We start from the raw sequence: 26,364 nt of genomic DNA, 5'->3' as shown, positions 1-26,364 counted from the left end.
GGAGCTTCACCGTGGTGTTGTGTGGTGTGGATTACAAGTGACATGGGGAAGAGAAGGAGGAGGAGGTAAGGGGGAGAGACAGACTTTTAGCAGCTGAACAGGTGGGAATGCAGCTGTTGCCGGGGCTGGTACGCCGATGAATGAGTGGGAGGGGTGAGGGTGTGCGGGGGCAGTCTCCGGCGGCACTTTTACACCTCGAGAGGCGGTCTCAAAAGTGGCAAAAGTGATGTCATAGCCATTGTCACACACAAGCTGACACTCTTTATCCTTTCCACCAGCAGAATGACAAGAGGAGGAGTGAGTAATGCAGACATGTAAAGAGAAAAGAGACTCTACCTCAAAGACATCTGTCTTCATCTTCATCATCAATGTGCCTCCCTTGCCATATTAGGCATAAAGTGCAAAGCTAATGCTCAAGTGTCTTAAATCACTAAATTCTTACTTGGCATTCCTTTGATATTTTCCTGTAATCTTCTAAAAGTTAAAATATATAAATATTTCCACTAATGTACTCAAATTTGGCATAAAAACAATCCCCTACAATACTTTTTTCAAAGAAAGACTAAGTATTTAGTAATACACTGGACCGAGGAGTGACACAGAACACAGAATTAAGTCACACCAATTAAGAGTCCCTCTGACAGGTCCAGGTGGCTCTGCTAATGAGAGGGAGCACATTCTGCAAAGGGCTATGAAAAATCACACACTAACCTTCACTGGTTCCAGACAAAAGAGGAGTAAATCCGAAAAGCTTCACTACCTAAGTGATCTGGGTGCAACCACAGCTTTAGCCTTTGATGTAGGACAATCCCACAGCTAGCCTTGTTGTTTTCTAAACAACTTCTAGAGGAAACTATATCCAGCCCAGAGAGTGAAGAAGGAATTTGACTGAACAGTGAAGCATACACATCATACTACTCTTTTATAAGTCATGCTCATACTGGCATGACTTCTCAGAATAAGAGAACAGTCAAAAGCAATGGATGAGGAAGTGCTGGCGATACAAACAATACAAGGAGACTAGTCTCAAGATGCCATGAGGACTTGGACACCGGAGGAGGAGCATTGCACGACAGACCAAAAATAACAACAGCGACTGGTGGTGAGGATGAGGCGGAGCAAAGCCTTTGGCTGGCCTTACTTGCTGGTAAAGTTGAGGCCTTGGGGCAGAGTTCTCAATCAAAGTGTGAGTCATGACGATTAAAGGGTCATTTTCCTTCATCTAGTCCAGTGTGGAGAGGAGCGATACGGCAAGTGTCAGTTTATAGCTTCACTTCAGAGACAACATCGACAACGTTGTTACAACCTCACTTGATCTCTCTCAAGAAGCAAACACAAACATCCAGAGTGGACAGGGATGGAGACAGCAACGGGAACCAAAAAGACACGCTTTACAAACAGGATCAGGAAGACATTGTGGAGCAAAGCTCGAGGGTGCTTTCTTATTAGCAGTGGAAGTTGCTGTTAAACTGTGATGTTGTTTTAATTATGCCAATATAGCAGCAGTTTGGTTGTGATCTATGCAGTGCAGTGCAGCAGATGGTAACTGTTAATCCTTGAGTCTTTAGTTTTCAGTCTGAAGGGCAAAATTACATATTTCTCAAAGGTTACACAAATCTGAGGCTCTCTCATTGAATATGAAGCTATTTTCTATAAATTCATTATTAGAAATATGTTATTGTACCCTGTGTGCTTTACATTGCACGTTTGTAATTACTCAAACTTTCAAAGCACTTTAGAGCAATACAAAAAATAAAAAAAAACAGATTATGAAAGACATGATACACGCCTCTCTATATGCACAGTGTATGGAGCACATAAAACTGCCACACCTCCAAACTATAAAGAAGAGAGTGATATCCGCATATTAAGTTAATAAAGCTGACAGTGGGTTTAAGGTATGTATTCAAACTAATGAATGAATGAACAAGCCCACCTAGGGACGTGCATTGCAAATTAGCTGAGGCCATAAATGCTGCAGTATGTGACACTGGTTCATGCCATGTAGCTATGCCTATAAAAACTATTATTCTTTTAATCAATGATAAGTTACCTAGGCAAACAGTACTGATCAATTTAATCATAGCAAAGCATTAAATGAGTTAAGATCATGACAGGAAGAGACAGGGCCATGCATTCATGCACTACCCCACCTGATTGTCCAAATACATGAGGTTCCTTTGGAGGTGATGCGAGAGAATGTCGTTCTAACGTCAGCAGCAAAAAGAAGAGGATAGGAAAAAGAGACAACAGCAGAGTAAGACAAAAGAAAAGAAAAGACGTCACGTTCTTTCTCCGATGTTTGCTGTGTCTTTCTCTTACTCACACAAACACACATGACACGTACAGTATGCACGTACAGAAAAAACGGACAGAAAGGAAGGCAAGACCAGTCAAGGTGAAGAAAGAGGAAAAGTAACAGAATCAGTTTATTATGGGACATGAAAGAGCTTCGTAATGACCAAATGGACATGCAGGCAAACAACAAAGAAGGCAGTAAAATGAGGTTTAGATTAGAGCTTAACCAATACTTAATTCCAATATTGGGGAGTAAAAAATTCAGATATCTAAATACCTATTCTCAATATATATCAATACAATATGGATATGGATAAATGCAGTAGTCAAGCTACTGAATGACAGGAGGCAAGGCAACAATCTTTGGCTGTAGTGGTACAAGGAGACTACAAATTATGCTAACTAACTAACTAAAAAAAACACTGCACAGATAAATATAAACCTAAATCCCTCATATCCACCTATTCGCCACCTCAGGCCTGGCTGACCTACATCAGGAACAGTCAAATCTGTAGTCGGATGTCTTAGAAGAGACTTAAAATGCAAAAATCCTGAATTAACATTCACGTATGCCAGCGGCCTTGACCTCCTTAGCTGGCCGTTCTTTTAAGCTCACCACTGGCTTTAAGTTTCATTTCTGACTAACATCTGTCTGGACTCTTCAGGGAAATAAAATTACAAATCTAATGAATGGATGAGCTATAAAAAGTAAGATGCTGGTTGTAATAAAAAAAAGAAAAAAAGGATTATTTTTGTTTCCAGACAATTCACACGTTTTGGGAAAAGTTAGTTCCATAAATAGGATGAGCGGACAACTTTAAGCCAAAGCGTAGAGAAAATGCAGACTGTAGCGCCTTTCCTCCTTAAAGCAGCTGTGTGTGGGGAAAAAAAATCCCCTGGATCCCAATGCATAATGGATGTGGGTAAAGATGGCACACACAGCAGCACACGCTAACACACACGCCTGCAGGGGCATCTCTGGGGGCCTGACCTTTGGGTTGTCGCCATCCATGTTAAGTTGCATAAGCTGTGATACAGTGTGATCCCGGATACTGTTTAGCTCTGCCTGCTGCCGCCGCAGCTTTATCAGCAGCAGAGTCAGTTCCTCAGGCTGCAAGGGAAGGAGGAGGGGAGGGATGTACCGCCACAATGAAACAGGGACACACCGCAGGGGGAGTGGGAGAGGAAAGGAGAAAACACACCAGGACAGGAGATTTAGACGTATCAGGCTCCCAAGAGGTGAACAGTTGTTACATCTAGGTACTGAGTTTTCATGCAGCTCAGCACCGTGAGATTATCCAAGGTGCTATCGCTGTCAGCAGCATGCAAAGTCTACACATCCACTCGAGACAGAGGAACAGTTTAGCATTTATTTCAGAATCCAGTTCACACTTTACCAGCTCCATGAGGACATAGCATGTTCGCGGCTCTGACATAAATTCCTGATCTGGCTTAGAGAGTTGTGAGTGACAGGGTTTTTAAGTCTCCACTGATGTGAAGCGAGTCAAAGGAGCTCCTGAAGTGAACAGACCCTAAATCCTACCACTTGGAACATGCATCTGAGTTCTGCCCAAGTCTGTCTTTTAATATTCTGTCACAATGTCTTCTTGGAGGGAAATGAAGGACACAAAGAGGCAGAAAAGGAGGGTAGAAGGTGTTATGAAAATAGACTTGTCGCTCAAAGGAAGTCCAATTAAACCCAAATGAATAAATGTGTGGAGCCCAAGCTTGAAATTACTGGGCTGTGTATTCAGGAAGAAAGTGAGGGGCAGAGACGAGATGGATGAGGCCTTACTGTTTTGCCTTGGAGAGACTGGGCATTGATAGTCTGGACCGGTATCCCTGCTGGCATCGACCTCCTATCAGGTGGGTAGGCATACTGCAGGACACAATATATTAGTCACAAAACAGCCAGTCATTTTATACCGTGAATTGTTTTAAATAATCATTCACAGTTGATTGCTTCACCAAAATATGAGCAATATTTTGTGGTATTATGTGTGATTTAGGAATTTAGCTATCTTAAGTACGAACATATCCATAGATTTTGGTCTCAACAAAGACAGTAAAGATGGATGGAATGTTGTTTGTGTTGCTCAAAATTTTTAAAATTGCTCACTCAATCTAGTGTTTTTGTTACTCCAGATAACCCAAAGTATAGAACATTCTGTCAATGGAGATGGTTGAGCATGTTCTAATATTGATAATAGAAAAGAGATGCTGCCCTTTATTTCTTTTAAATTACATTTTTAATACTGGGAGCAGTGTGAAATTAACAACCGGCAAGAACCAAATGTCGTTGGATTTCCATTTGGCGAGTAAATCTCTAGAGGCGTTGCAGGCGGGTAAATGTTTGTACCAAGATAGTCATATTATAAAAAGCTATTAGAGTCACTATTGCGTTTTGATGATATTGCTGCCGTGTTGGTTCTGTCTCAGTCAGAGTTTAACAAACACAAACAGTTCAGCATGCATATAAACCGAGATTAATTGCTAAATGTATCCATCATAGTTTGAAAAATGTTACTGCTGCTGCTACTTTTGAAAATAAGGATGCTAAATCTTGGTGCAGAGTTGCAATGGAAAGATAGACGAGAGAGATGAGTGCTGTGTTTCACTCTGAAGCGAAATTATTTAAAAGCTGTCACTTTCACGTCCATTGAGTGAAAGCCTCTATTTTAAGGTTGTATTCAACATTATACCTTATTATCTCGATGAAAAGTACTGTAATGAACATGTATGTGATACAAAAAAGCTATTTACTCTTTTGGCTGGTTAAGTTAGCTTAGGTGATTTTTTTCATCTACCAGTCATTCATCTACTGGTGAATCAAAGAGGTATTTTCAGACAATGCCTGGGACCATTGCAAACAAAATTTGAATGGATTCCATTCATCTCAAGGACGAGTATCTCAAAATCTGAGCAAAACGAACCATAACTATCTGCAAAACTCAGTAAGATAAGCGCTTTTCATTTTCTATTATGTTGTTAAACCATTGCTTTAGCATTTTAACTGACCTTGTTGATTTGTGGCCTGAGCCGCCTGTCAATGCTCAGGTCTCTTCTATAGACGGGCGAGGACACCTCCGAACGGGCACTGTGCATGTTGTAGGACCGCATCGGAGAGTAGCCACCATACATGGACAGGGAGCCATGGGAGGGCGAGGGGGGGATGGAGTGGCTCGGTGCAGCATGTTCCGACAGGTTGATCATGGTTTTGGGACTGGCCATGTTGCTGTAGAGTCCTGACTGCCTGGTGTAGGCCTGCCTTTGCTGCCACTCAAATAACTGCCACATGGTGTCGTCGCGCATGGAGCGGCGCTTGTCAGACGGCGAGGGACCCAGGGCCTGGTCGTACAACGACGGCGATATGCTGCAGATGCTGTCCCGCTGTGCCATGCTATTCCTGGGCATACTGCAGTAGCCATCGCCATAATGAGGCATATAGGGAACCCGATGGCTTGGCATGTTTCTAGGCAGCGTTTGGTAGGACGTAACACTGGGGAGAAAGAGAAAACAGAGGTTGTTATGAGGGAGATAAAGTGATTTTATATAGCTGCTGAACACAAACTCTTTGACTTAATGTTCAGTGAAAGTAATTTAGTGGTACTATTATATTTTAACAAACACAGCTTTTGTCTGCTTTTATATCTATATTGTTTTATTAGGATCTTATCATCAGCCCTCAAAAGAGGGGCAATTTAATCTTTCTTCACTACTTTATCATCAAAACCAATGATTTTCTCTTCATGAAGAAGAAGCTCTACCTGGAAGGTTCAAAGAGAGAAAGAAGTTGTTTATAGTCAGTTAGACTTTGATTTCTCTGCATTTTTTTTTTAATAACGTCAAACAAAAACACCCAATTAAAACTTGCTCGCTAACTCATCCATCAAAGCAATGTCATGTTATGAAAAGCAGTGGAATGTTTTTGATTTGTTATTGCAAGAAAAAAAAAACATCTCTAGTCCTCTATTTGGATTCAATCCTTCACTCTAAAGATCCTCCACAGGAAAAGCCAGACCATCCAAGAGACAACAAAACTTTGAAAAGCTCCCCTCCCACAGTGGGTTCAAAGTCAGTGCAGCTGGCAGTGAGAGAGCTTCCTATTGAGACTCCCTGACAAATCGTGGCTGGAACACTCACTGGTCTGTAAAAACCCAGTAGCATTAAAAAAAAGTCTTGTGACTACATGGAAACTAAACCTCATTCTGGAGGACATGCATTTAATGACAAACAGAGAAAACAGAACAGAGTGGGAGTGTACATGCTTATCACAGAGGACTACTACAGAAAAAAAAGCACAGAGGATTTGCTGTGGTGATTTTATCCGCGGTCATCTTTTTCATGTGTTGCTCAAAACAGATGTGTGGGTCCATTTTTACAGTAAATTATTCAAACAGTGAGTGTAGCCAAAGAAGCATGGCTGTGTCAAAAGTGAGCACAGGCCAGGCGACGATAAAATGAAACACAGATAAACATATGGAGGGACAGACATACTGACAGAAGGATGGGTGGGCAGGACGACAGACAGACACGGTAAGGGAGCAAGTTTAATCTCAACCAATTAAAAATGTGACTCTCACAGCAGGGTCAGTGGCAGGCTGTAACTCTGGCCAAAAGCTCAGCTCAGCTATTGTTTATCCCCAGTTCTACTCACTGGCACACTCTACAGTGTCCATATCAAAGTGTCTGAATCACGGAAGAAGCCTTTGAATCCTTGGGCTTTAAACAGCACAGAATGAGAAAGAAATGGGTCTAAGAAGCTTTGGAAAATCTGAGTTTGCATATGTACTGTATGTGGGCACTCAGATGCTGAAGGAGAATCCCTCCAGTCTGAAGATGCGGGTCAATCTCTATTTCTAGATAACACCAAGTTAAGCCAAGTTCCACTTCTTGTTGTGGAAGTAGGACAAGTTTGGACTCTTGTGCAATCACCCTAAAACAACTTGTGCTGGAATATTTTCTCTTCCTTCAGCACCCGTTTGAGATCATATAATGAAATAATTGCATTATGACATTAGTCAATCCAACCTCCTGGTGTCATCATCCTGGCTGCGCCCTCTTTGTGAGCGGACCCACTGCTCCAGTTGCTGCATAGAGCTGGTCCTGCTCAGGCCGCGGTCTGGCTCCTGGGTGGGACTTCTCCGAGGAGGGGCTCCCATACCATCAGCTGGACTCTGTTCACCAGATCCATTGACCTGGGGGCTGCGGTGCGCACCGTCCATTTCTGTTGGAGTCTGTGGCGAGGCGATGTTAGCCTTGACAGCTGCTGCCTGAGCTGGCTGCAGTTTAATACTGTTGATCTTGGTGAGTGGGCGTTCACGTTCCGTCCCATCCTTCTGGAAGCCATAGCGCTCAGCATCTCGCTGCTTCCTTTCTTCTTCTGCTTTAGCAGAGGGGACTGCTGCAGCACGCTCACAGTCCACCTCACGGTCCACCTCACGGTTGCGTTCATTGTTCTGGATTTCTGGCTGCGTGAGGGGCGGCCTGTGGTTAGCCACATGGTTGATCTCTTGCGGTCCACACTGCTCCACTTTTAGCCTGTCCAATCTGATAAAGATAATGAGGCATTAGAATGATAACAAGAGGCAATCAAGACACATAAGATCACCTGGCAGAAACAGAAAGATTTCAATTGGCAGCTGGGATACACATCTGTGACGTAGACCAGTAAAGGGAGTTTGAGTAATTGTTTAAAGTACGTAGGACTGTAAAAAACATTTTCTTATTGTTGATTATGATGATTCTGTCGATTATTTTCTTGATTAATCCATTCATTTTCTTTCATTTTTACAAAAACATTGTGAAAAATCATCGTTTCCCAAAAGCCCTAGATGACATTCTGAAATGACATGAGTTTCAGTTTACTGTCATAAAGGAGTTAGGCAACCAGAAAATACTCAGTTAAAGAAGCTAGAATCAGAGAAGTTGAGATTGCTTTTTAAGGATTACCCAAACTAAATAATAGATTATTATGAAGTTGATGATTAATTTAATACTTCATGACTTATTGATGAATCACTGCTGCTACATTTGTTAACTATTGTAATAAAAGGGCAATTCTGAAATAATCCATGGGTGGAGTAGCACAATGTTTCCTCCAGCTGCCAGAGGAGGCCATGCGCGTAAAAGGAAATCAGATATCTCCAATAAAACACTGCCTCTGCTGGGGCACATCTCAAAGGTGCTGCTCAGACTCTGGTAATCCATTTGCCGCTCTTTTTTGCCCTCCTCTAGTAGACCTATCTACAGCTCAGTGGTCCTTAGGGAGGTCTCCTGAGGTAATAGACACCACGACTCCTTGGCCTTAGCAAGACTCAAGGTCACAGCTTCAAAGTTTAGCAAATTCCCCTCAGCAGCATGGCTCACTGGGTTAGCAATAAGAGGGTAGTAGGAGCGGCATTCCTTCAGAGTTTCCACTTGTATCCTTTTAAATAGCCGCACCAGTCACGTAATGTCTTCTCCAGCCTTCTGTGGCTCCAGCAGCCCAGTAGAGCACACATTTAGCCCTCTGAAAGGTCTGTGTGCATTTAATCAGACTGTTTGTAGGATCAAGGCTACTGAATCTTGTTCTGTTTTTACATTACCCACCAGCATAAAATATGAAAATATGGGATAAAATTCAATACTGATTAAATAGACAATGTTGAAACTAGTATAGCCTTTAGTCTAGATGGATATAACAGTGCAATTATTCTATATAGCCTTAAAGCAGCATCACAGAGTCCAATTTAACAACGCATTTCAGTTGATTTCAGGCTCTACTGCTCTGTGTAATTACAAAGCACTTTACCATTACGCCTCTGCTCGCCCATGTAAAAGGAGGGCATTAGACAGGCAGGCTGCCAAATGACAGACATTTACCACAGTTAAAAAAAAAGCCGGAAAAAAAAACCCTCTCCCATTGAGTCAGTGATCCTGATCAGCCAGCACAGCTGTGCACAACATCCCCTGAACCACCTGTAACATGTAGCCATGGCGCATATTTGCCCACATACAAATGCCGTTCTTGTGTATGTTTCTCTGGAATACTTTGACAGTAATAAAGTAACACAATATTCAAAAGAGTCACTGCTTCTTTAGCAAACACACAGAGCGGAGATGTCAAACGCTCAGGCTGAATTGTTGCTTAAGAACTTAACAGGCTTAACAGAGGGATTGAAAAGCACTTGCTTATAGTACAATTGCTGAAAAAAAAATCAGGGAGGATGAACCAAGGAATTCAAAGTCAATCATATTTGTTTTAAGAACTGTCCTCGATTTGCCTTTTTTCAACTTCTTTTTTTCACTGTTCCACTGCAATCTCCAAACTTCAAATAAAATGCAGGCTCTCTGTAAAAATGTCTCTTTTACTGGTGCTCTTACAAACCTTTTGACCGGCTCTGCCTGCACCAGTGCAGCTTCTGTCATTACTTTCATCCAAGACTCCATCTCTTTGGCTGTGTCAGTGCAAAAATAGTATGTCCGCATGTTGGGATGTGTCGCCTGTTTTGACAATGGACAGCATCAGGGACAGGAAGGGTAACACACAGAAAAAGTTACCTGAAAGAGAAAGAGACAAGGTTCAAGTCAAATGAGATCATTACCACTTAACCGGTTAATAAAGGAAGGCTGCTTTATGGAATTATCATTAAAAAAGAAGAATGCAGAACTGAAGAGAGACGTGTCATATTTCTTAGGAATGGGTCACCTTGCTTGAGTTTCATGCATAGGACTAGATTAGGGCAGTAAATCTGCCACAATACTGTAGGACTTACCATGCAATGCATTGTATGGCAGACTCAATGTTCCACAGTTGCTCTATCCGCTTGCAGTGAACCAATTTATTGTTAAAGCCAGACACAGAAAGAGAAAAACAGAATGTTTAGTGAACAACCTCAATATCCTGTTTACCAATTCCTGAAAAACGATAAAGCCCTGTGACGACTTCACCTACTTCAGAATAATCTTGAGAAACAAGCTTAAACTTTTAATGAGAGAGCCACATCAACAAGGGACAGGAAAAGTTAAGAATGAAAAATATGCAGTCAAAAAGTCATCCCATTGCTGACTGTTAACTGAAGAGGCCAGGCTTGCTCTCGTGTTTCTCTCTTTAACTCAGCTTTCTCTCTTTTCAGCCTGAGACTAAGTTGGAAAAGGAGTGGGCCGTGTGGTTGGAGAGACCTTGAGCAGACTCCCCGGCGTCTGTGTTTGGCTGTACTTGGCAGGTCAACTTTGTTGTCTCTTAGGGTTTATGAAGGACCCACAGTCAAATACTGTACACACCACTGAGATCCTGTTAAATGTGCCTGTTGCCCTGAAACTTGGGGTTTTCGAGTCAAGTAAGAGTATTGCAATGCTCTACTTCCCCAGCGCAGGCATTTAACTGTTGGCAAGCATTTTCTTTGCCTCAGGAGTGTGCACTTCAAGTTTTCACTGTCAATCAAACATTATTACTAGGACAAAGCTTTGCTAAATCAAAGTAAACCTCGAAGGTGATTTATATGCTAAAGAAAACACTCACTTTCAAACAGCATACCAGTGATCACAAGAACCGTTTGAGAGCTTTGTAGATTGAGCTCTTACCATCTTAATCTATAAGAGCCTTACAGTCTACCAGTGCTTTACTTTTCTACCCTTGAAATGTACTCAACCATAGAATGTGCAGCCTAACAAAGTTTGACAGGAATGAAAACATGCTCTGACCTTGAAGGCATATTTTCTGTTAATGTGATCATCCACAGACAGCATGGATATATGAAAGCTCGGTAGGAGGATGCTGCCAAGAATCCCCTCCTCTTTTTCATCTGCAGAGAAAAACCAACACAAAACAATGCATTAGAAGTTATTTTTGTCAATCAACTTTATGTTTATCATGATACCACACTAAACTCAGTGGACCACAAAGGAGGGTCAGACAAACCATGTGGATTGTGACATAAAACTAAAAGGGGAGTGTGTTGGTCAGATCAGCAGAGTCCAATCAGCAGAAAAGATGAGCATTGATTCAATGTCCAATGCTGCTAGGCTGCTCTAATCCCCATTAAGTTCGCAGACAGAGCTCAACATTGACAATGGAGCACTCTCCACAGGGGGGATTAGATTGAGTCCCGAGCTTTAAGCAGAGAATTGCTTAACCTCCTAATTTGATGTAAGCAATCTGTGCTGCTTACCCAAAACAGTGTAGGAAAACAAAATATATCAGGGAGATCACTGATGCAGCCCCATATGTGCATTTGCACGTTCTGTTTGGTGTGTGTGCATGTTTTTATTGACTGTAGATGGTATGTAAAGGTATGGCTTAGATATGGTTATATCGTGATGTGACACAAATGTTCTGCTCTCCCGGTTTTAAAGGCTGCATTTGGCAGACTCTTCTACTTGTTAGTTTTTATATACACATACTGATGATTTATCAAAAATCATTGTTTCAATATTTGTGAATGCACCAATATTGTCCCAATATTCATATCAAGAACTAAAATATCATATTTGATTCTGTCGTACGGTCCTAGCATTTATGAAGTGCTTTTTAGGAGATGTGGTAATACCAAGATATATATTGAGGTGCGCGATATAGCCTTAAAATATTGTAAGGTGTGAGCAATATTTGGGGAATGATTGGTAGCTGGTTAGCAATTGGCACTTTAGAAAGGTGAACAGTTTGCCCTGGAGCTGACGTTCAGGGACCTGGCTCAGATTCTACAGTCTGCAGGATTGATCTAGTCGCCAGCATCAGCTAAACCTGCTGCCCACTGACCCCACATTTATTAATTCATCAAGTCTCTGCCTCTCTCATTCTCTCTCTCTCTCTAAAACACACACACACGCACGCACACACACACACACACACACACACACACACACACACACACACACACACACACACACATACACACACACACACACACACACACACACACACACACACACACACACACGATTCAGCTGATCAGCACAGGCTAACATTGTGAGAGATCCTGAGCGCACATAATAGTCTGATAGCTACAGCAGATAGCAGTTGCGTATAGTTGAGGGCAGCACAGTTCGTGACCTCTCTGCCAACTCTCTGCTGATGGTTGGATTCTCAACATAACCGTCTGGATAAAGCCTTTGGGTCTGCTGCTGTCTGTGGCTTTTGTCAGTCAGTGGGCGGAAATAAGGCAACAGAACTGGCAGACACTAGAAATAACACAGACTAGATGTCATCCCGATCAGCACAAATGATGACTATATCCGCATCAAGTAAGTAGGGGGCATCGGGATATGTGGATGTGTGCCAGGAAAGACTTATATTTTCTCTGTCGCTGCAGCCTAACAGTAGACCTATTCTACATTTACCATACGGCCTCAATGATTCACAGTATTCATTTCATTGTTTTTTTAATAGGAAATCTCTCAAACGTTCTCTGGAAAGAGCTGTGTCAATATTTGATATGAACATTAGTCCTGCCTCAGAGAGGCTGACATGGACAGTCAACAGCATCTTATAAAACAGATCACATAATACACTTGCAAATATTTTCCTACTATAATAAGGAGAGATAGATTTAAAAAAAATTGAACGGAAAACGTTTTAAACTGGATTGGGAGACCATATCTGTGATAAAACATGGCTCAGATTAGGACCGATGATGAATGAGGTTCTATGGTCTATCTGAACAAAATTGCAGATTCAAATTCAGTCAACATAGGCACTTTTATGACTTGGTTATGAAAGTATGGGTTGTCTTTATTACATTTCAGAACCATATAAATAATACTCATATTCAGAAGGATGATGGAAGTGATAATACAAGTGGTCCCTCTAATGTGGAGTCGAAAGAGGATCTTTAAATAGCTGCAACTTAAGGGGGGGGGGGGGGGTTAGTAATCTCTCCAATAGCATATCAGATGACAGGAAAGCCATTTCAATTAATACGTCTCCCCTGTTGGTCCTAAGAGGCTGCTTACCACAGCGACTTGGGTCCAGACATATTAACACTCGCCGGAGCACAGCTTGTGGCTCTGAAGGTCATGGCAGCGCTTTGAAGTGCTAATCGAAAACTGCTATTGTTGTAGTCAGTGCTAGACTAATAAAACATGTTGGTGGACTCACCTCTATAGTAGAAGAGGCACAGGTCAGACAGCACAAACCACCTCTTCTTCCACAACTTCATCCCTGTACTATCCTAAAAAGTAAACAGAGGTAGACGGCACAGTTACTACACAAGTTAGTAGGTCATATTGATAACATGTTTATGTAGAAAGGTACAGAATAAAAGTAACTATTTTCCTTAATAACATTATGATGATTTTGAATTGATAATTACATTTTTTTTTTTAAATTGAAAAGAATTCTGACAGTTGGTTCCACCTTCTAACAAGGTTTGTGAGCTAGTAGCATAATGCCATTGATATCAAGTGGTATCTGTGTTTCGTCAGCGATCAAGAGTTTTGGTAGTTGCCAGCAGAAATAAAAGGCAAACATGTCTAAGTTCTACATTATGCGCCCCAGCACACTATGCTGCCCTAACATTAACTAGCTAGCATTAGCGATGTTAATATTAGCCACTGATGGCAACGTTCATGTTAGCTTACTAGCACTAACAAGGTCTGAATTAGCTAGTGTTGGCAGCATTAACGTAAGCTAGCATAACCAACGTAAAGAACTGGCAACCACACCAACGTTTTTACCGCATGAAGTGCTAATTTCATGACACACAATTTTACATATTTCCAACAACTTCTTTGGTTCAGAGAAAGCATTTGATTTCTGGTTTGGAATAAAAAAAAATAAAGACAGCGTTCTACAGTGTATAATTTCAAACAAATACACAGCCTTCACTTTTAAAAAGTATGCTGTTCAACTGGCAACAAAAATAAACCCCTTTTGCTTAAGTTGTTATTTGGTATCAAAGTTATGTGATCAAAGGGGGTTTCAGGTTGCTGCTCAAAAAGGATGGAGGGTGAGGAAAAGGACAATTACTCCCCTATTTGCTTTATTGGAAAACTTGACAAAAGGGGGGGGGCATGACAACTCTGTCATTATGGTCAAGCAGCATGTGGGCTGCAGGCTACTTTTAATGGAAATTCACTTCCATGAACCAGCATGTTTAACACATCAGTACCAAAAAGTCACAATGCCAGGTGCCACAACAGAGGCACATGAAACATAAAGATTCAGACTTCTTGTTTGCATTGATACTGCACCTTCCCTCCATTCAATGACAGTCTCAACCACTCATTTCACAAGGTGTTAATGAATAAACTTTATCAAAAGTTCTGTCAGATCTCACCCTGTTTGGGCGGGAACAGAAAAACGAGGCTTTCACCATCACATCAATCACTGTGGCATTTTGCTCTCCCATTGGATCAACTGAAGGGCTGCAGCTTTTACTCAGCCAAGGACCTCAATAGCTTCCAGGTTTCAATGAGGCAGGGAAATAAAAGTGCAAATCCAGCTTTTATTCCTTGTAGCAGATTTGTGAGTCTTTTGCTTGATCTACGTCACCCTGATTGAGGTCCCCAAAGAAATAGCAGCTGGCAGCTGTACTAAAGGAAGCCATCATGTGTTCACAAAGCTGTGCCGGGAGGCTACAATCAAAACTAAATGAGTCTCCCACTTAAGGAGCATGAGAGAGTCCTGTCTGGCCAAGAGCTGCCTCAAGCACCCCCTTTTCACCCTCCTGTAAGTAACCAGGGAGCTGTGATGAGGGATTGGTATTTAAACAGTGCTCGCTCTGGATGACTGGCTGAGCAGAAACACTGGACAAAGAAATGCCCAGATCCTGTGAGGCATCAAAAAGCTGCCTTTGTGCTCATCTTAAGCTTGCTGCAAATCTTACAGAGAAGGGGAGACCTTCACCTTGTTCTGTGTGCAACAAGGAGGAAAACTGAATAAAAATAAAGCTTACATTCACAAGATGACCTCCTGTGCTAAGCTAAACTCATACACTCATTCCAAATGTCCTCTCTAAATGTCAGTTACATTAACAAGAATACATTTTTCAAAAAAAAGACTTAAACAAACAAAGACACAATTAAGTTATAAGAATATGTGTATAACATGCATAACAATTTGCAGATAAGTAAACAAAGACACCTGTCTTTTGTATCAATTTTGTACCATGATAAGTTATCTCCTGATGCTATGTGATAAATAGAACACTGAATAAGCTTTCTATTTGGTTTTGATATTTTCTTTTTAAAAAAGGACCAGTGTAGAGGAACTAGTATCATCGAGCTGTGTGGTTGCAAATTGCAACCAAATGATCACCTCTCATCTCATCCTCCCCTACGGTGACCACCAAAAAGGCAAAAGGCCCTCTCTAGAAGAAGTGTGGTTTGTCCACTCTGGGCTACTGTAGACACCACATGGAGTCTACCATCCCTCTGGGCATATGAACAAAAACAAAACGGTTCTAATTTTGGGCGATTATAAACTAATAAAACCATGAATATTATATTTCAGTCCATACATTTCCATAATCCTACACACTGGCACTTTATGCTAATGAAGTAAGGATTTCATTGCTGTGTGTGCACTATGAATGGACTAAATTCAGTTTAACAACAGCCTAAAGCCATGCTAGCAGCTCTGTGAAACTGCACGCCTGTGCCAGATTTCATGGTAGTGTATCCAATAGTTAAAGAAACATTAAGAAGGAATTGGTATTTTGTGCGATTTGGTGCCACTAGACACCACTGACCCCATTACAAGACACTGTACCATCAAAAATGATGTCGAAGCTGCTTTTTTAAGGTAAAAAAGTAATTTGATTCTGCTTTATTGAGACATTACAGTCTTGACAGACAGCCCATGCCATCTATAAAGCTTAAGGGTTAGAATGGCTAGTTATCCACTCTGCGTCTCTGCCCATCATATGTTTTATTGGTCATGTCATTTTACTCACCTGTTTGTAAAGCCAGTTTCTCTTGATTACCGGGGCACTGGGATTCCTCCTGATGGAGTTGGATCTCTTCCCAAAGTTATGAATTTTTTTGGAAGGTCTTGAGGGCTAGAAATACAGGAGAGAAACGAGTAAACAGCAACGTGAGCTCAATCCACTTAAAAAACAAACCTTTTTCTAGACTTTTCTCAAATTCTTTAAGGCATTAAAATATGACATGCTGATAATCCTTTCTTCAAGTGTGTCACTCACTCTTCCTGCTGGGCTGCTGCTCTGATTTGCAGCATAGTCCGAGCTGCCTGTGTAGTTGGAGGCCTCACTCATGGTGCTTAGTGGCCGGTCCTTTTTATCATTCGTCGGCACTTTGGGGGCAGATCTAAACAAATGACACAGAGCATATATGAAGATCACCGGTCAGAAATATAGAGATCTGGTTTATGTCCAATGGCCTCAATAAAAAAGAAGAAAAATAGGAGGAAGCAGACTTTATTGTCTGTTCCCTGAACATTTGTCTGAAGTTCAAACTCTCTATATAATGACATCTCAACATGGGCCTATGAATCAAGCCAATTACTCCCACTATGTCACTGCAGATACATTCCCAGTCCTGTCACAGCTTTAAATGGTCTGTAGAAGTCTGCCTAGCACACTGAAGTGCAGCAGGGAATCAGGTCAGGATCCCTCTAAAAACAGTTTTCAAGTGAAAAAGTTTAAACTTAAGCTCAATACATTTGTCATAGGACAGAACACCTTGCAAAATAAGTTGTTTCTGGCCCATGGACATGTCCTACATTCTTTAGGAAGTGAACAACATTGTGGTCTAGAGGAAAAAAAGACAGGGAAACCAGAGTAGAGCAGAAATACTGCAGCAGTGAAACAAGTGTTTTCTCCCTGATGTCCCGGTTTCAGGTCACAGAATAAGGACAGAAACTACCAACCCTGCACTGCGACTTCCATCTCACATGCTGATTTGATCAATGATCTAACAGTCATAGATGTCAGATTATATGGTGCATGATTCAGCATAAAAGAGACACGTTTGATAGTCATTCAATTTATTCTGTATCCATTTTATCTATTCCCCCTTTAATCAATCTTTCAATCTATCCATCTGTAAGACACAAAGGCAAGACTATGAACACTTTAAAAAAGGAAACTCATTTTCGAACAGTTTAACAGTTGAGACTTCATGCTGTTAAACTCAAGGTGCACAAACACGAAAAGGGATCACAAGTGATAACATCAGCTCGGCTCACAACAGCAGGCAACACACACAGGATTTTCATTCCCTTGCAGATACTGATACGACCTGCAGACCCTTCAAAACAATGACGAGACAAAACAATGACAATCACAGACTGATCTTGTCTTACCTGTATTTAGAGGAGTAATTAAATGCTTTGTTAAAAGGAACATCTCACTTTTACGCACTTGAGGTCTTATAAATGCAAGTTCAATAAGAGATTTACTTACATGAAAGAGATTTTTTCTAATTATTAGAGTTCACTTCACTGGCTGTCTTATTATATATGATATATAAGCCGGTGACACATCCCCGGAGACACCATCAAGCAACTCATTGGGTCGGCAAGTGGGTGACTAATGCTCTCTCGAGCCGAAAAGCACACAATTTTCAAGTCTGAAATAGCTGCTTGTGCAGAGTGATGAGTGGCCAGTGAGATTTGCCTTCTTCTCCATCTAATGAGCTCACTTCGGAAAACGAAGCTACAAGGAGGTTCAGCACTTCCAGTACCGGGCGAAATCCTAAGTGAACCATAATCAATGGTGTGTCGACATGCCAGCAAGACACAAAGCTTGGGAGGCGTGGAGATAGTGAACCGGCTTTATTCTTAGAGAAAAAATTGCTCTATTTGGTCAACCAACCATTTCCAGGCTCTGACCTGCAGTGTGTCTGTGTGGGCTGAGGCTGTGGTGAAATTACTTTTTCATCTGGCAATGAATCAGCATGCAGTGAAATCGAAAAAGTAGTGAGCGCTAATACAAGGTAGTTGTTAATACTGAATTAATGCAAAACAAACAAAGCCTTGATGATGTGAATTAGAGCTGCGGCAACTAGTCGATTAATCACATCACATTAATTGACATCACATTGAGTTGTGGCATATTTATCAACAATGACAGGTATTATTAGTTGAAGCCATGATGAGAATTTATAAGACATTTCTTCATTCTAAACCATTCCCAATTTGGGCATCTCCAGTATTCATTTCTTAAACATGATGCACACATGCAACAGCGACCACCAAATGCTTCACGGTTAGATTTCAAAACAACACTTTGGTCAAACTGGTTTCCTCTGAAATGTTTGCATGAAATTCCACATGGATTGTGTCACTGTTCCTACCAACGACATGCTGTGTCTGTCTGCTTTAAATTACTATTGTTAAGGATGGTGCCAGCTCACTGCGGATGTGGATATATGACTACCATGTACAGTATAGACACAGTAATAGTTGTAGCAAAATAACAGAGCTAAACAATAACAATCTTTGTATGTAACATAGCTCTATGTCAACAGCAAAGTCAATAAATATTAAATCAAATCATGAAAGGGCCAACAAGTAGTCAATCCTCTAAAATAATTCAAATTATTACTACATCTACCAAAAAAGCCAGGACAAGAAAAAGTAATTTGGTAAAATGTTGACTCAGTTATAGTTTAGTTCAGGTACAAATGATACCGTGCAGGTTTACCAAGCACACATGCTTTTTAAATAAAGTGCCATCTACCTGCAAAGAAACAATATGGACAGGTTGCATGTTCATCAAAGAGGCAACACGTAGTCAGGCAGACAAGCACACTTAATGTGAAACCCAGGTGGCTCCCACGTAACCTATTTGCTTTTGGTCTCCAAACGACATGAAGAACATACCAACAACACACTTAAAGGCCAAATGTAAAATTTAAAGAAATTCTCTGTCACATTTGTTGGGGTCTGTACCTGACCAATATGTTTTCACATGGAGAACATAGATTTGTAGGCTGGGACATCTCTGTTTTGTCACAGATAAAAAATAATAAAAAAAAAAGCCTTGAGAGCTTCAAGGTTCCACTAGGAAAAAAATCCTTCCACAAATTAGGACTAACCAACATGTAATAAAGTGTCACATCACTGTCTGCTCCTGTATGGATTTCTGTGTGCCTGTGAGGGTCTGTGTGTGCAAAAAGAGCGATGAGGGATTATACTGCCAGAGAAGCTTGGCTCTCTAAGCACACTGGGGGGAAACACTGAACTGAGTGGCTGAGGGTGCATTTTAAAATGACCACACAGCATTTCTAAAGAAATAAGGCTGCTTTCAAACACTTTTGTTTGCTGGTGAACCTGACCTTTATCTTTTTTTTTTACGAACAAAAGATTAGAAGACGAGGCAAGCATACACAGACCAAGATATCAGTGTATACATTCATCACACAGTCCTCAGATGCAACGTAGCAGAGAGCTGGGTGATAAACTAAAAGTGTACTGACAACAATACAACATATTAATCTGCTTGACACTGTGTTCTACTAAAGTGTGATGATTTTCAAGAGTTGCCCCCTCAAAACACTACAACAAGTCAAATTCTCACCTTTGCTCTAAATTAGCAAATGCATGGAATATGAGAGCAAATCTTCGGCAATTGGCATATTTAAAACATAATTATTCAGCAGATTATGATTTCTAATAGGGGTGTCACGGTTATGTGATTTTTAATCAAAGATCTATTTGAATGAACTTTCCATTTCAATCATCACAGTCAGAGGCATTGTTGTGGGAGATGTTTCAGAGATCCTTTATTGATTTCTTTGGAAAGAGGTCTTACTCTGGATAGGTCTGAGAAACCAAATTTTGCGACAAACTGAATTTCTATCTGTTGTGGTTTCTTGTTGAATCACTGAAGGCTGGCCTCCAGACTCTTTGTCTTTGGTAAATATCATTTGAACTTGCCCAACTCTAACCTTCAAAAAGCCATTTGGGTAAAGTCAAACTGTTGTTGTCAAGTACCCCTATCTTTATAAAGAAACAGTAAAAATGGAAATAACACTTAACAGGCCATAACAACAATGATCTGTTGATCTTTACAAATCCAAATGCATTTGTCTAACAATCAAATCATGACTTTGAAGTCAAAGGTGATATCAAATCATAGATTTGGATAATCGTGACACCTCTAATTTCTACTATTATGTTGTATCATATTCATTTTCATAACTATTTAGAATAATTTTATTGAAATGTACTGTTAGTTTATAGGTATCAAGTAAAACTGTAAAATCATCATGACATTGATTTTTGGTCATATCACCCAGCTCTAGCAAAGCAAAGGAACAGTCAGGACTCTTACCTGCGTACATGTAGTCTGTACATCCATAAGGGACAGAGCATGAAGGGGTGTTCACAAAGTCAAGGTTTTTTACAGTTTGTCTAAACAAACTGGATAGATAACTGAGGTCTGCATCACAAAGTACACCCTGTAACCAAACATGAGTGCAGATTTAATGTTTCCGAAAAAATCAGTAAACCGCTAACACAGTGGACTGAATGGCAGTGACACAAAAGATTTGTCCAGAGGCTCAGTTTTCATCAAGGATGTAGAGCTTGACCTTCAGCTTAGGAAAAGTGAGTAATGATCTCCCTGTGTTAGCTCTTCATGAAGGTTTAGAAGAACACAACAAATTAAAGTGCACCTTACAGGACACTGGAATGAATGACAAGTCTCCAGGCAAAACACCTACAGTGCGTTGGTCGTGTGCAACAACAAGGATTATTAACAGACAGACACGTTCAAGTGTTTTACATATCAAACAAATGTGGAGAACACACAGTTAACCATTTTCACCAACAAGTAGATTACCTGCTAAACGCTGGATGACACAATTTTCCACAATTCACACTACAAAACAGAGGAAAGACACATTTGTTCAGAATGAAATCTCAAATGTTTTGACAAATGAGAGGTTCGAGGTGAAGACAAGCTGCATATAAGCAGTATACAGTGTTTTATGTAGTTTATCTATCAATCTAACCATATTGTAGACAGTCAGAACCCTGAATGCTAATATTCCACTTCTGATAAACTTGAACAGAGGCTACTGAAAGAGATTTACACCCTGACTCCCTATTATCTTAGTGTTGTGGTGTGGAGTAGTAGTTTAACTACAAATTGTGTTCACATTAAAAACATTTTATGGAATACTTCTTGTTTCATGTTACAAAGCACGGACTATAAAAAAGAAAACGACAATTACTTTCTTTTTGCTTTACTTGTAATGGTCAGCACCGATTAGTATCCCAACCCTGGATTTAGGAGTGGATGGTGAAGATAGAATCTGCTAAAACAGTAAGTGTAATTTTTGCTAGCCACGACAGCATCTGCTGGTAGCGTTTTAACCTTCACCATCTGGTTGTGTGCATGCGGCATCATGGCAAAATCTGATCTTGGAGACACCTACTTGGCATGAATTGCATGCAAGGTTTTTATGTCTGTGATAAGGTTTTGTCAGCGTAATACAATTACTACCATGCAAGATGCAGCTTTGCAGGTGTGCAGTTGAGATAAATATGAAGGCTGAATGTGAAGACAGGTGTGGTCCAACTCCAGTGTAGTGAGAAGTTATACGTCACAATGTTGAACGATGAACATGTTGACTGTAGTATACTGTATTGCCAATATATCATGAGAAAATACATCCAGTGATATTAAAAAAGCCATACCATTATATAAACTGCATGGTAAAAAAATACTATATATAGTGTTGTATCACCCAACCCAGGGGTCAGTTAATGTTTGGTAAACATGTTTTGCACATGAGTTATACAAAAATACTTCCTGTCAGTTCAAACATCATCATCATCATGTGGAATGCTAAAAATAGGCACACATGTACAGTAATGACAGCAGAGTGCTTAGGCTGACATTCACTGAGGTGGGTCTGAGCCATGACTTGTGCTGTAACTTACATCACAGGGTAGCTATTTAGCTCAAGTTCAAGTGACAGTCTATATCCATTTGTATATGTCATTCTACAATCTGTCAACAATGTTAAAGCAGGTCAGAAGAGGCTAATGTTCAAGTAATCACTAAAATGTGTTGCTTAATAAAAAAAATGGTGTTCTTGCCATGCATTTATCCATCTGTCGGTTGAATCTGCACTTTCACAAACTTTAACTGTCAGACTGAACCTCGAATTGTGACAATTGCAACAATGACCAGGCACTGATTCACCTGCTCTAGAAGTGTTCATGGTAAAAGGACTTGAGTCAGTCATCTTCACATGCTTCAAGTTTTGATGCAGATAAAAACAACATTCTTACTATTCATTAGTAATGCTCATCAAAACTATATGGTACAGCTACAGCATATCTGACTGTCTTTTAGCCTATTATATGTCGCCTCTTCTCTGGAGGTTGCCCCACCCTCTCATGACCACAAAATTCATCACAGTTGTGTAAATAAGTTTCACACATCATGGAAGATCTTTGTGTCTTTCCTTGGATACGACCGCAGTCTCAGGGGAGAAAAGAAGTCTTTGTCTATCCACTATCCAAACTATCTACCAATCTATTAGCTTGTTTGTTTCTATATGTGCCTTAAGGTGGGTTGAGTTTATGTTCTCTGTACATTATACAAGATTAATGCGAAAACTTACAATGCCAAATTTAAACTAAATTTTGTGTTTTGGATTTACTTAAAGTAGATCAAGCAGTGATTATCAGCCCGGCCTCTTTATCCCCATGGCAGCTTAAATCCGTCTTTGCCTTTTATTACTTGTCCAGGGTAAAGATTTCCCCCCTTATTACTTTTGCTCAAACAGAGCCAACTGTTGGATGAAATGCACTGTAATAAACTTAAAAATAACAATGGGTCAAGCAGTTCACTTTGATCTCACCTTCCCAATGTTGACCTCTAGTACATCTGATGTAGATTCAATTTGTAGATTATCTTAAAACGATAAAGTAATAATTGCTTAATCAGTTATCATCTTGCAGGGGCATGTTGCGCCTCTCAGCGTGAAAAACAGCAGAGATGTGAGAGTAACACAGTGAGGGGAGGAATGTGTCAAGAGAGTGCAGCATGACCGTTCTGGCACAACAAGCTTCTTCACAACCATTTTCTGATTATTCCATCTCTGTTGAACAAAACGCAGCTCATAAGACGCTAAATTAAAACCAGCATTTTAATTTCTAAGCCACATCTTGAGAAAAAAAGATGAGACTGGTGCCCATGATGGGCCATCAGGGAACATCAGGGGATTCATCCTCCATCAGTTAATGGCCATTTTTCCCCACATGGGAGTGAAATTTCATGTCTTGAAGCAGAACTTATTTCAATTAGTGTTCATTGCTCAATAAAATAATTGACAACAGTTGTGATGACATGTCTTTTTGGAGAATCTGCTATGACAGGGGATTTTCTGAGGAGAGCGAAAAACTGAGTGGAGCTGAAACATGTCGAGCAGCATTAAGCTAAGAAGGCTCGGGTGGAAGATGGAAGTTGATGCTAGTGTCATGGTGTGGGCTGTGGAGCAAACAGTCTAGTATATGTATATTTAGGAAACTTTCAGATAGGGACAGGGAAAGAAAAGTGAGAATCTGTGAAGGAGGGCAAAGTTATAGCATCTGTCCTAGTTTTTCTGTGTTGGACATCCTGCAAATCTCTAGTGCCTGACTTTGCTCACACCTCACTTATAATGTTTTTACACCAATATTAGTGTGTATCTACAGGCAAATAGGCAATAGACTTGAGATAGTCCTTCTGTTTATTTTTCTCGTGTGTCACATTTGACGTCATGAAAACAGGGAACAGTAGAAAGCAGCAGATCATACGCCTCAGCAGACCCCATCCAGAAAATGTTTAAAGTTGAGAGGAAGGAAGCAGTGAAGGGGTGAGTCATCTTGCTTCTTTGGAGGCCAGTGACAATGTGACGGTGGTTAATTTTTAATACCCTTTACTTCAGTCTGTCTTTCAAATGCAACATTAAATGAACAGTGTTAGAACACTACTTGAACAAAGATGGACAGAGGAGTATTTACACTCCACTGCCCTTAACTTCACCGTAAAGTCATAGCGTAAAAGGGGTGAAAATTAGCACGTCCATTCAGGTGTCACGTTTTCATCACAGTCAATCAGAGCTGGAGCCGATAAACGCAGAGTCATGAACTGTAAACAAGTGACATTTGCACCCTTTACCTTTGAAAACAAAAGCTAAGAGTTATTGGGTGGTGATGGGTTTTCGTTCATAGGGAAAGGGGAATATGAGCAGCCCATGCGCAGGGTAAAGAGTCAAAGGCAGGTTAAACTAAAAATGGGAGTACTGATGATTCCTAGGGTGGAGAGAAACTGACTAAGTTTATACTGACAGATTCATAGAACCATTCTCCTTGAAGTGAAAGTTCAAGATGAGTGGCCTCTCATCCAGTCATGTGGGAAGACATGTGTTGACTGTTGTGCTGAAAGCTGCTGATCACATGGACGTAACATTGTTGGGGGACATATGCCTGGACTTATGATAACTACAAAAGGGCATGACCTTTTTTCCAGGTCAAAAAAGAGGGACAAGCTGTGAATCACTGCATTCCTACTGGCTGATGTATCAATGATACAATGGCCCTTTTCCTATAATTACCCTGTTTTGTCACTTGTAGGAAACAGCAGCCCAATCATGCAGTTAGTAAACTCCCTCGAGTTTCTAAGAAGTATCTAAAAAAGGGACATTTCCATATGGATAGTTGGTTCTCATTTCTAAGGAATTTATTTATTTATGAAGCTAGATAACTGAGGACACACTGAATAGTAACGACTTTGAATTGAAAGGGCAGTGCTGCAAATAGAGGGTGGTAAGGCGCAGACTTGTGCAATGTTGCCTACACATCAGGGGTTGCAACATCATACTGTAGAGCTCAAAAATGCTATCCAGTGGCATTCTTAAAGCAAAAAACAAGAGACTTACTGTTCGTTGATGACAAAGATGCAGTTGTCTTGGGAGGGTAAGCTTGAGACAGGATGCTTGCAGGTCACCTTCCGCTCATTGTGGCTATTGAGAATAGGGAGAGGGGAAAAGGGAAAGAATAGAATGATCAATGTTAAAAAACATAGATGTGTCAGTAGTAGTAAGCCCATCAATAATTCTTGATCCTTTTTTAAAAAGTGGTTAATGGATATGCTGCTTACTGCCCTCAAATCTCAAACAGATTTTCAAAAACGTTCAACTACAAAAAATGAGAGCAGCTGAGTCATTAAGTGAAGACGAAACAGATTAGGACTGTGTGTATATGATATGTATCATTATCGTGACATGAGACTATATAGTGGATGATTTTTGGTGTATTGTGATATGCAAGTGTTGTTTTGTTCCTGATTTTAAAGGATGTATTACAGTAAAGATGTAACTTCCCACACTCACCAGACTGTTCTACTTGTTTTAATTATTGTCTTTACCCACTCAGTCATTACATCCACATTTCTAACTATTATTGATCAGATATCTCATTGTGTTAATATTACGTGAAAGTACCAATCGTCAGATTTTAAGTTTTTGTTTAAGTACTTTTGAGCAGATTTAAACATCATGTATCATGGTATGGCCTTAACGATATATGATAAAGGCCATACCACCCAGCCCTAGGACAGATGCACAGTACTGAAATAATATTAGAAAGCTATGCCAAAGAAGGAATTCATGAATTAAAAACTGGCCAGTCGGGATAATATTGGGGTGGTGTGACATCTGAGAACTCATAGCACACCAAAATCAAGATGAAAACAAATAGATGCAGCTTGCGGGCAAAACAACAGCACAAGTGAAAAGACAAAGGAGAGCATGAGGGCATAAACAGATGCTACAAATGGTCCACAGCAAATAAAAAATCTCTTTTGTTTTCAGACAAGAGCACCAAAGCTCGAGCTTTTACAAAAAAGGAGAAAAAAGCAATTTAGACAGATTAATGTGTGCTGAACTTTAAAATCATTGAAAGCCTATTTCACTTTTTACAAATCATTAAAATGACCATAATAAACAGGTTCCAGCAGTTCTTTGTGCCATCCTACATGCTGCATGTAATGAGAGATACAGAAGATGCCACCCACCCATCCTGTTGACTATTATAGCGGCCCACAGTCACTTCCACCCCATAATGTGATTAGAGCACAGCAGGACCACACAGTCTTTGGAAAGGAGGAGTCCAGCGACTGT

At 40.5% G+C, this 26,364-nt stretch overlaps 1 protein-coding gene across 1 annotated transcript in view; it reads right to left on the bottom strand.

Annotated features, from left to right (window-relative positions):
• The window catches only part of LOC115586175 (pleckstrin homology domain-containing family A member 5-like), an 85,873-nt gene that overhangs the window by 14,030 nt on the left and 45,479 nt on the right, over window positions 1-26,364 (bottom strand). Inside the window, 12 exon segments of the mRNA XM_030424982.1 lie at window positions 1,142-1,222; window positions 2,154-2,207; window positions 3,290-3,409; window positions 4,094-4,177; window positions 5,317-5,797; window positions 7,330-7,848; window positions 9,668-9,783; window positions 10,984-11,084; window positions 13,376-13,448; window positions 16,173-16,277; window positions 16,422-16,545; window positions 25,123-25,206. Of these exon segments, the coding sequence (XP_030280842.1) occupies window positions 1,142-1,222; window positions 2,154-2,207; window positions 3,290-3,409; window positions 4,094-4,177; window positions 5,317-5,797; window positions 7,330-7,848; window positions 9,668-9,783; window positions 10,984-11,084; window positions 13,376-13,448; window positions 16,173-16,277; window positions 16,422-16,545; window positions 25,123-25,206 (1,942 nt within the window).

Source organism: Sparus aurata, chromosome 8 (assembly GCF_900880675.1).
Source record: "Sparus aurata chromosome 8, fSpaAur1.1, whole genome shotgun sequence".
Lineage (NCBI taxonomy): Eukaryota > Metazoa > Chordata > Actinopteri > Spariformes > Sparidae > Sparus > Sparus aurata.
The sequence above is the reverse complement of the archived record's forward strand: the minus strand, read 5'-3'. Positions and strand labels throughout refer to the sequence as shown.